The sequence below is a fragment of the Nicotiana tabacum genome, chromosome 1 (genome assembly GCF_000715075.1).
Source record: "Nicotiana tabacum cultivar K326 chromosome 1, ASM71507v2, whole genome shotgun sequence".
In the NCBI taxonomy this organism is placed as follows: domain Eukaryota; kingdom Viridiplantae; phylum Streptophyta; class Magnoliopsida; order Solanales; family Solanaceae; genus Nicotiana; species Nicotiana tabacum.
This window is the reverse complement of record NC_134080.1, coordinates 31,793,616-31,805,328: the sequence shown is the minus strand read 5'-3', so window position 1 is coordinate 31,805,328 and position 11,713 is coordinate 31,793,616. Positions and strand designations below refer to the sequence as shown.

The window sequence follows — 11,713 nt, the reverse complement described above, 5'->3', positions numbered from 1 at the left end:
TGAAATTTAAAATGGTTATACCTGACCGTGGGTTTTCCTTAGAAATAGTATCTCTTTAAATGAACAGCATTCCAATGCGAAGGTAGTATCTTGTCATCCATTGTTTCCAGTTCATATGCCTCCTTTTCCTGCAACATCACGCACTTTGTAGGGTCCTTCCCATGTTGGACTTAATTTCCCTGTGTTAGCTACCTTTGTAGACTGAAAAACCTTTTTAAGCACGAAGTCCCCAATTTTGAAGAACCTGAGGCGTGCTTTTCTATTGTAGTATCATTCTATGACTTGCTTTTGTGTTGTCATTCTTATTAAAGCAGCTTCTCTCCGCCCCTCGAGTAAATTTAGGTTGCCCGCATCTCCTCGTCATTAGATTCTTGTGTCGCCTGTGTGAACCGTGTACTTGGTTCCCCTATCTCAACTGGAATTAAAGTCTCAGCTCCATAAACCAATGAGAACGGTGTTTCTCCTGTACTTGTTTTTGCAGTTGTGCGATATGCCCATAAAACTCCAGGTAACACTTCAGGCCAGTTTCCTTTTGATTCCTCTAGTCGTTTCTTTAAATTGTTGATAGTGACTTTGTTCGTTGATTCTGCCTGTCCATTACCCACCGGATGATAGGGTGTTGACGTAATCCTTTTAATTTGCCAGTTTTGAAAAAATTCCGTGATTTGAGCTCCAATAAACTGAGGACCATTATCATATACGATCTCCTTTGGTACGCCGAATCGACATATGATATTCCGCCAAATAAAGTCTCTGACTTCCTTTTCTCTCACCTGTTTGAATGCACCTGCCTATACCCATTTAGTAAAATAATCAGTGAGAACAAGCAAAAACTTTACCTGTCCTTTTACTTGCGGTAATGGACCTACGATATCCATTCCCCATTTCATAAATGGCCATGGCGCAATGACCGGATGTAATAATTCCGCAGGTCTATGCATATTGTTACCGTACCTCTGGCATTTATCACATTTGGCCATGAAACTTTCTGCCTCATCTTCCATTTTAGTCCAGTAATAACCTGCCCTAATTAAGGTTCTTACTAGTGATCTTCCACCTGCGTGATTCCCGCAATGACCCTCGTGTATTTCTCTTATTACATACTCTATTTGCGAAGGTCCAAGACATCTTGCTAAGGGACCACCGAACATTTTACGATATAGATTGCCTTGTTTTAAGCGGTACCGAGCGGCCTGTTTTCGAAGCGCATAAGCCTTTTTCTTGTCATCAGGGACGGTTCCATACTGCAAAAAAGCAATAATTTCGTTCCTCCAATCCCAGGTTAAGTTATTAAAATTTACCTCATTCGCATCAGGATTAAGAACTGAATGAAATAAATGTATCATTGAGGCATTTGCATCGTTTGCCACGTCGGCCGCAGATGCGAGATTAGTTAGGGCGTCTGCTTCAAGATTTTCATCCCTGGGTATTTGTCTAACTTTCCAATCTTGAAATTGTTTTATCAATTCCCGTACCTTTTCCAAGTACTACTGCATCCTTGCTTCCCTGGCTGTATAAGTCCCCAGCATTTGATTAATTACGAGTTGTGAATCACTCTTGATTATAATCTGATATATGCCAAGTTCCTGTGCCAATTCTAAACCTGCAATCATAGCCTCATATTCTCTGATACGTTGCACCTGCATTCTTTAGACCAAAGGGCATTACTTTATAACAGCAAGTCCCCTTGTCTGTTATGAATGAAGTTTTTTCTTCATCTCCCGGATCCATTTTAATCTGATTATAACCTGAATATGCATCTAAAAAACTTAATAATTCGTGACCTGCAGTTGCATCAATCAATTGATCTATGTGTGGTAGTGGAAAAGAATCTTTAGGGCAGACTTTGTTAAGATCTGTATAATCTACACAAACGCGTCACTTACCATTTTTCTTTGGAACCACAACAGTATTGGCTAACCAGTTAGGATACTTTACCTCTCGAATGGAACCAATTTTTAGCAATTTTTGGACTTCTTCTTGAATCACCTGATTCTTGAAAGTTCCCTGCTTTCTTTTCTTTTGCTTCACATGAGGATATGACAGATCTTCATTTAGTTTATGAGTCATCACCTCCGGTGGTATTCCTGTCATGTCGGAGTGGGACCAAGCAAAGCAGTCCATGTTAGTTTTCAAAAATTCAATTAACTTACCTTTCATTCCTTGGTCAAGATTAGCTCCGACATAGACTTTTTTATCAGGCCATTGAGCGAATAACACGACAGGTTCTAATTCATCTATCGTTGTTTTGATATTTTCATTCTCTTCTGGTTCTTGAATGGTATCAGGCATTGAGTCTACATTTGTTCGCCCTTGTTTAGTTGAGGTTTGTGTTGTGATTTCCCCAACTGCCTTCTGTGATTGCTATTTGCCTTCACTTCTCGTGCTTGTATCTGCAACGGAGTTAATAGTCCTGGATGTATGTTGATCTCCGCGAATTTGACAGATTCCCCATGGCGATGGAAATTTGATAACTTGATGCAAGGTTGAAGGAACAACATCCATTTCATGGATCCATGGTCTCCCCAGAATCATGTTATAAGCCATCTCCATGTCTACTACCTGGAACTTTATATCTTTGATGACCCCTTCAGCAAAAGTGGTGAGTGTTGCCTCTCCTTTCGTGACGACACTGGAATTATCAAATCCAGATAGAGTATGCGCCTTTGGTATTACTCTATCTTCAGCTTGCATCTCACGTAGCACTCTTAGCAAAATAATATAACTACCTAGATCAATCAAAACTCGTTTCACATTAGTATCATGCACAATTAAAGATATTACCAGTGCATCGTTATGAGGGTTAATACGTCATATGTATCTGCATCATTGAATGTAATATTGCCTTCTTCTAAAACATGCCGCACCCGTTTCTCTTGGGTAATAGTTACTTTAGAAGTTTTGTTAGCTGCAGTATATGACACACCATTGATGTCTTCACCCCCACTTATAACGTTAACAGTTCTTTTGGGAGAAGGTGGTTTCGGAGGCTCCTGCCTGTTCTTCATGTAAGCTTGCTTGCCTTTCTCGCTGAACAACTCAGTAAGATATCCTTGTTTTAATAAATGATCAACTTCACTTTGTAAAAATCTGCAATCTGCTGTTTTATGCCCGTGGTCATTATGGAACTCGCACCAATGGTCAGGGTTGTGCCTGTTTGGATTCGATCTCATTTCCTTTGGCCATCGAACCTTATCTCCCATTCTTTTCAAAACAGCTACGAGCTCGGAGGTGCTGACGTTGAAGTTGTAACATCCGAATCTCGCTTTTAAATTTCTATCATCATCCCGTGACTCATAGTTGTTTCACTCGTTCCTAAATCTTGATGAAGAACTTGATTCTCTGTTTTTTGATTTGTGATCGTGCCTTTGATTATCCTGTTTTGACCGTGAGTCTTTTCTCGCATGTCCCATATAAGGCTCGTACCTGTTTTTACCGGATCTTTTTTCGGTCTCTGCACGTCTTGAACGTATACTTTCTTCTTTTTGAGATCGTGGAACAGTATCTTCCTCAATCCTCAACTTCGTGTTATACCTGTTATAAACATCATTCCACGTTGTAGCTGGGAATTCTCGAAGGCTTTCCTTGAGTCTCCTCGTAGCTTCCGAGTTTTTTCCATTCAAATTGCTTGTAAAATCTATAGCTTCCCAGTTATCAGGTACACGTGGCAATGTCATTCTTTCACTTTGAAATCTGTCCACGAATTCTCTAAGCAATTCTGAATCTCCTTGCTTGATTTTGAAAATATCCTCCATTCTTTTTTCCACTTTTTGGGCTCTCGAGTGTGCTTTGATGAAAGAATCTGCAAGTTCAGCAAAAGAATTTATAGAATTTTCAGGTAAAAGGGAATACCATGTTAGTGCTCCTTTGGTGAGTGTTTCACCAAATTTCTTGACTAATACCGATTCAATCTCCTGCTTAGTCAAATCATTGCCTTTTACGCCCGTTGTGAATGCAGTCATGTGGTCTCGTGGGTCTGTTGCTCTATCATACTTTGGAATATCAGGCATTTTGAACTTTTTTGGAATTGGGAGTGGGGCAGCACTTGGCTTCCAGGGTTGCTGCGAATATCTGTCCATGTCTACCCCTTTGATTATGGGCAGCACCCCGGGTATCTGCTCTATGCGTTTACTTTACTCCTTGAGCTGTTTCTACAAGGTTAGTACTAAATTTTGTAAATCAGAATTAATTACATTACTTGGTTCTCTCTCCTGCTGTTTACTGGGAGTTCCACCGCTGCCTGAGTTAACAAGCCCGGAACGAAGGTTTTCTATAGTGTTATTATTTGGAGTAGGTATGGGTGTTGCAACAGGTAACTGGTTAACAAGCGCCTCAACAGCTTTGTTGACATGAGCAGTAATTAATTTCTGCAAAGCTTCATCAACAACTTCAACATTTTCAAATTGAGCATACTCGTTTATTTGAGATCCATCAAGAGTACCCTCACGAGATTGCTGTGGAGAGTCCTGCGGAGTAGGAACTTGAATGTTAATATTCTGTGGACCTCCCTGACTTTGTTGGTTCTCTTGGTTTCCTGGGGTGTTGTCATTGTTATTCGACATAATTGATGCAACAAGGAAGGTTAAGTGAAAAGAAAATAGATTATCAGATTCCCGGTAACGGAACCAATTTGTTTAACCAAAAAATAAAATTTTAGTCAAAGCTAGAATTTAGAAGAATGCGAGTTACTGATAATCAAAAGAATATGTAGAAGAAAGTAATTTGGGGTAACCAGAGTGTAATCAGGAGAAAAACAAGTGAATCAAAGTATATTCCAATTGTATCTTGTGTTTACAGGTGACCAGATACCTCCCTTTTATAGGTATCTTGAAGATATGCGTTTTCCCCAAATCATAATGAGACTATTATGAATAATTAAAGGTATTAAATGCTACGTTACACAATCATTGTAATCAATACAAATTCTCTAACGTATCCAGTATTTAATGTCTGTCGAATTCCGTATTTGCGCTCTTTATTATGGCCAGATCCATTTCTTTTGATAAATGACTTAAATAGGTGCGGGCGCTGAATCCTTCGAATGTTCTCCCGTGCCTCTTCCTTTGCCTTTGCTCGTTTCTATTGCTGCCCGTGCCTCTTGACTAATTATAATTCTTTGACTATTTGACCAGTCCACGTGTCTCAACATGTCACTTACATATATAAATGCAATTTTTCCCAATACATGAGGCCCATAAATAGGATTGTTTGGTTCCAACGTTTGAATTTTCACCCGGATAAAAAAAAACTTGGAAAAACAGTCTCGGATCAGTTTTTTAAAGCACATTGATCCATAATTCTTGGGCAAATCTTATGGTATTTCGTCACAATTTTAACGATTGCCATAATTTAGGTGATCATCAAGATGTTCGGTGCTTTAAATTTCTGACCAGTATGTTTTAAAATTTTAATTCGAGGCTATTTTCTCAATAATTTTCTTAAAGGAATCAAATATAAATAGTGTTTTTTTTTCCTTTCAAAAGAGGCAGGATCCTGGCCGGGCCGACCCAGTTGGCAAATTTAGCAGCACGCTACTCCATTCGCGGAACGACGTCGTTGCAGGGAGCAGAGAAGCTTTGCTCAAAGTCGTAAAAGTGGAAGGCATTTCCGAGGAGGATGATAATGATGGTGATGCAGAAGCTAACGAGAAAATGGAGAAATTCTCGACGAGAATCTCAGTACGACGAGGACGATAAATTCTCTTTACCAACTCGCGACGATGGTCGTCCCATTGATACCCAAGGTCATCATACATGGCTTCTTTCTAATCATTGTTGTAAACTCCTCAATATTACTAAAATTTAGGGTTTTAAATTTGTTCAATTTTGAATTTGCAGAACAAGAAGAGTTAGTTCGATCTCTCGAGAAAGTTCAAACTCAGCAATCTCTTCTCTGGAGGGTACGTGTATTACTTTACAAAATTTGGTAACCATTTACTTGTTAGCTTGTGTTTATTTATGTGTGTTCGTGTCATGCAGGGTGTGTTCTCGGGCCTACTTTTGTGTTATGTGGCTTTTCTAATATACTCAATCTATCAACAGGCATATTATCCCTGGGAATTGGTATTCCTCTGCTCCTTGTATAAATTTATTTTGACTTTGTATCTGGTTAATAGTATGCATTATGCAAGAAGATGCAAAAGAAAACCAAGAGTTACCATCACTGGTTGAAAGTAGCAAATACCCAGTGGAACAGTGAAAGGAGCCAAAATTTTAATAAGGGATTCAAAAATGGCTAACTTGCAATTGAAGTTAATGCACTTAACTATAAAGGGGATTCAACAATTCACATGTATACAAAAAAGTTTGTTTTTTTACCCTCGATGAAGGGCGTTCAATTGAACCACCTTTAAACATACTTAGCTTCGCCATTGGCGTAAACACTACCATTATTTAAAAAAAGAAAAACAAAATTATTTATTATCCCAGCACAAAGGAAAGAAATAAGTGGTTTTAATCATTTAGTTTCTTACAATAAATTTTGGGACACCAAAGTTGATTTCCTTACATTCATCATCTATCTCATGCACATCCATGAGGATGTTCCTGGGCTCTTGTTAAGGCAGGTTGTTGAAAGTTAAATTGGCGAAGGTGGACAAGCTTGTTATCATCTATAGGGTAAAATGTTTTCTGCTGAAAATATTTTACATTGTGAACTCGTATTTATTTTTTTAAAGTTTAGATTGGGAAACCAATTTTTTGGGCTATTTTTCAGTGTTTGGTTGGGTAGGTGACATAAGACAATTATATGAAGTGGATTCTAGGGTTTGAGAATCGTGTTTCAGTGACATTTTCAACATTAAAGATCAACTTTTTTTTAGTAAATGTTGGTTGAAGCAAGTGATATGTCGTAGCCAAACGAAATATATTAGTTGTTAAATATTTACCGCCATACCAAACAAGGAGCATTCTTTGGTGACATTAAAGATAATTTGAATGGAAAGAGTGCTCATCAGTGCCGTATGACAGAGGCATGAACTATCACAGTTTCTCGTCTTTACCAATCATTTGTATGTCCCATTCATGTAGCTGGTGCCCTGAGATCAAGCCTACGGAGCATAGATTCACGTGAGAAACTAAATTAAGCTTAGGGAACTGGCACTTTTTCTCTCTGAGGTAAAGGAGGTTTCACTTGGGCTCATCTAAGTTCTGCCAGTAGGATTTGCTAGCAAAGAATTCATGAGAAAAGATTTTGGTCTTATCCTTCCATCTTGTATGGCACAAAGTGGAGTTCAGAATGATGAGAGGAGAAATAGTACCATTTTGAAGTTTGAACTTCTACACAGCCTATCTATTTTGTTTTTCTTTCTTTCTCGATAAGGTTCTGCACCTTCATTGTATCCATATACTAGACTTTTCATATTGAATCATTGATTATGGTTATCAGGCTAAAGTAACAAGTTTTGTTTTAACTTTTCAACTCTCAATAGAAGCTTTATTAGCTTATCAGTTCCCTCCAGTATCACCTCTCCCACTACCCCGGGAGAAAAGGTAAGGGAGGACCTCAGGCTGGAAACAGATGACTGAAATTACAAACCTAGCATTATAATAAAGTAGGAATTCTTCATGTTCAAGTAGTTTAGGAATCTGAATGCAGCCATCCAAGCAAGCGTACAATCACTAGAAACTTAAGAATCATAAAAACTAAGATGCCAATTCAACACGCAGGAAAAAATTATCTTTAGGACAAGAGCTGCTGGTAAAGCAGTCAACTGTATGGAAAAATTTGACTGATGAATAAGACACATTATTGTATGAATCAGCAGCATCCAGTCATTGATTTATGTGTGACGAGAAAGAAGAGTATCATCTGGAAGAAGAAATAATAAGAGAACTTCTTAAAGAGCACCATTTCATGGACTTCTGTTCTCCATCTCATCTGTATCATGAGAAGAGAGCGGTACAAACTACCTTTTTGGTGTTCCATATCGGTAACATCAATTTCACATTATAATTATTCCTCAATTACGAGGTTTAAGTGTTAAATATCATGAAATTTGAGGATGGCATCTGATAATCAAGCATGTCCTCAATCAAAGAAGCTGAAACATGGATTTTATATATCAAACTCACAATTTACCTTGATTTGAGTCTTTCTCTTATTTCCTTGATATTGGAATTTGTTGGAGTACCCTACAGAAGCGTTATCTGAATATTGGTCACACTAGCACCGGACAAACTTTTAGGAAGAGAAGTGAATGTTAGATAGTTGGATAAGCTTATGCAGGAAACTTAGGAGTTATATTATGCTAGGAAAATGATGGAAAACAATGATAAATACCATGTTTTATTCTTGATTTTCTCACTTTGCAGTGTGTGTTTGTGGTTTATATGTCGAGTGTAATAAATATGCTCTATAAGCATCAATGATATGTCGATCTTTTGCTACTTCCTCAATACTAATGCAAAATATGTAGAAGACATTCACTCTTTACATTAAAGACAGCTAATTTGATGGCAGCAGGTACTTTCCACTGAAGAAGTGATTGTAAATCTTAAATAGAGTGCAAATTATGCGAAATATCTATTATACTCACAATATTTTCCCCCTTAATGCTGTTGTTGATTTCAGTATTTTAATATGGTTAACAGCGATATCATGCTTACTTCATGTATGAAGTTGACTCATGGACCATCATTGCTGCAGGTTTGTCCCTTTACTACTTTCGTGCTTTCATTGGCATTGCAGCTTATTCAGTGCTTAAAAAATCTCTCTCTGAACATAGTACCTTTCTGGTCATGCCCTACCACTTCATATTTCCTGCAGTTTGATTCCTTTATTTCTAGAAAGACAAGTTTTATGATGCTTTTAGCTTTATTATGTCAATGGTAAAATTCAGAGGGTTATTGGTGGATGCAACATAATGTGGCCCATAGTAAAGGTTGACAACAATAGACACCCTTTGTGTTATTTTCATCTCATAGTTCATTTACCTACAAGCTTACAGGCTCAGTTAAATCACTTCAATAATTTCTGGAAAGACGAGACTCCCGACATTACAATTTATATGACGATGACGATCTTTCTATTTTAAAACTTCCCAAAATGTTTGTCTTTGACATCATTTCATTTTTAAAGAGCTTTCACAACTTTCAAGAATTTAAACATTAAATTGCTCAGCTTTTAAAGTTTGATATGATGTTCCTCTATCAAACTGACTTTTCAACCATTAGTTTAATATTTTAATTGTACCATACTACCATCACTATTGTGATATACAGGTCAAACTAATATCTTAAATACTGTCATCTAAAATGAAACGGAGGGAGTAAGTATTCAGTCACTATATTGGTTACGATAGTTCTTCAGGATAAATTGGAGAATAAACGCAAAGTGAGCATTGTTATAAGCTTGCTCAACAAGTAACATATCTCTTGCATGGTTATGGTCCCTCCATCCTTTGGAGGGGCTTACAACCTTTGAAGATTTTCTAGCACTGCTGGAAACTTCTGTTGACCATCTTTTACCCTCTGAAAGTAGATAAAGGAAAAAAAAAGAAGATAATCAAAGAAAGAGGGAATTGACTTATTCTGTACCACAAATAAGGTACTGGTAAATGTTAGAATTATTTCTTGTTTAGGGGCAAAAAGCATTTAAGCAGGCTAGCATTTGATAATTTTCTACAATTGAAAGTTAGTTGTTCCGAGTACTAGATGTCTTCTTAGATGATTATATAGGCAATGATCTTTAGGGGTCGTTTGGTATGCGAACTAAATTATCCCAGGATTATAGCATAGGAATTATAATTCCTAGACTAATTTATCCCACCTGGGAGGTGGGATAAAAATAATACCAAGTTTGATGAGATAAGGTGGGATAAGATGGGATATTCAAATCTGGGACTAAGTTAATACTATGTTTGGTTGACGGTATAAATTTATCCCGGGATAAATATCATCAACCAAACTTAGCATAAACTTAATACTACACTTTATTCCGCCTTATCCCGCGTACCAGACGACCCCTTATGGAATTATTTTCAGTCTTGAATTTGCTGGAAATCATGTGCTATCATTAATCAAATGAGGAACAATTGTTTCATACTTTATGTCCTAATTGTTGGCATTTGCTTGAGAAATTCTCAGATTGGGCAGCTATTTTGACGTGCTTAATGACCATAAAGGGCTTACTGCATGAATCGAAATATCATAGGAGGTGGCTATGGTCTTCATGCTGCATTGGCATGATTGTAGCAGTGTTTTGGCTGAATCACATGCTAAGGTGAGCTGCTTATCACAGCAAGGTTTTATTTTACTTCTTGTTATACTCAATAGCCACTTTTGGGATATTAAACTACCTAAACAACTGAAATTGAAGGAGTAACCAAATTCAGACTTTAATTTTGCCTATTGGTTTCTTATAAATGAGCTCCGACCATCGTGGGTAGTCCCTTGCCACTAGAGTTTAATATTTGCAGTTTCTTTTTCTACTGATGATCTTTTCCTTTTATTGACAATGAATCCAATACATTTGGTAGAAACTGCCATCATATTTTCTGTGGTCGTTGATAGGCCTTATATAGTATCACCTTTGGCATATCCATATACTAAATTGATCAACACCTTTATTCAGCTGCCCTCTCTCCTTTCTCTACATGTTTACACCTACGTGATACGTGTGTCTTTGCTTTGCATTGATCAATTTGGACCCTTAGGCCCTATAAATCTGTTGGTTTGACCTACATCGTGCATGTCTTTTGCAGGTTGGCAAAATTTAGATGGGATATTTTGTGGCTACCTGTAGGGCCCCTTAGGTAAGCCTGCTTTTGACTGTTTCCACATTCTTAATTATGCCTTCTGCTGAAAAACTGTCATCGAACTTTGAAATTGCAGTGGAGCTGGAATCTGCATTTACATAGACCATTTACTAAATGTGTCATCTGAAGAAGTACGGAAACTTAGAGGATATATGTATGCATATAAAGCCAGGTAAAGAGTTTAGAGGATGTATTTATGGGCCCTTAAATCCAGTTAAGAATGTCACCCTAATCGATTTGTAGCACTCAACTAGTTCCATTATAGATTTTCCCTCTTTTTGTCTGGTGTACGATGACTATGAGATGTACTGTAAAGTTTCGGAGAGTGAGTCTGATAGGAAAGGGCTGAAATTAATGGCGGAAACTCTTTTATTCCATCATTCCATTTCCCTCGATGGGAATTCTCTGTTCTCGATATATGGCACTGTAAATACTTTGTTCCTGGTACTAATATACTTTCGTTCTGGTGGGAATTTTTGTTCCCCTGCGAATTCTGGCTGTTTGAATATGCTTATGGATTTGTGTAAATGTTTGATTTGATTACGCACATGATATTATGCTTGGTTTTTTACTGTTAATTGTCTGTGATTCAGATTAGAGCAACAAAAGCAAATATATTTCCCAAGTTTCACAAGCTTACATTTGTGTACAAATTATTGACCCAACAAGAGATCAAAGAGGATTGTCCAGCAGCGATATTGCTGGCCTGTTCTCTCTATTTTGTAAAAGCAGTTAGTTTGTACTTTATACACCAAGCGTTCATTTGGTTGATGATATAGGAATAATGAATCCAACCGCAATAAACTCAGTGTAATCACAAATGGGGTCTGGGGAGGGTAGAGTATGCGCAGACCTTATCCCTACCTTGTGAATATAGAGAGGTTGGGGAGGGTATTGTATACACAAATTTTACTCCTACCTCGTAAAGATAAAGAAGTTATTTCTGATAGACCTTCG

At 37.6% G+C, this 11,713-nt stretch overlaps 1 protein-coding gene across 1 annotated transcript; it reads left to right on the top strand.

Annotated features, from left to right (window-relative positions):
* The first annotated feature begins 5,483 nt into the window (after nt 1–5,483).
* On the top strand, nt 5,484–11,247 carry LOC107771900 (uncharacterized). Its single transcript, XM_016591364.2, has 7 exons — nt 5,484–5,743; nt 5,838–5,899; nt 5,979–6,062; nt 8,592–8,646; nt 10,086–10,221; nt 10,703–10,753; nt 10,833–11,247. The coding sequence occupies exons 1-7, from the start codon at nt 5,617–5,619 to the stop codon at nt 10,930–10,932; spliced, it is 615 nt and encodes a 204-aa protein (XP_016446850.1). The 5' UTR covers nt 5,484–5,616; the 3' UTR covers nt 10,933–11,247.
* Nucleotides 11,248–11,713: the final 466 nt, after the last annotated feature.

Excerpts from the sequence above, each read along its gene's own strand:
- LOC107771900 (XM_016591364.2), top strand. The coding sequence starts at position 5,617 with ATGATAATGATGGTGATGCAGAAGCTAACGAGAAAATGGAGAAATTCT. Across the intron at positions 6,063-8,591 it reads CATATTATCCCTGGGAATTG|CGATATCATGCTTACTTCAT; the intron begins GTATTCCTCTGC and ends TATGGTTAACAG. Across the intron at positions 10,222-10,702 it reads TGGCTGAATCACATGCTAAG|GTTGGCAAAATTTAGATGGG; the intron begins GTGAGCTGCTTA and ends TGTCTTTTGCAG.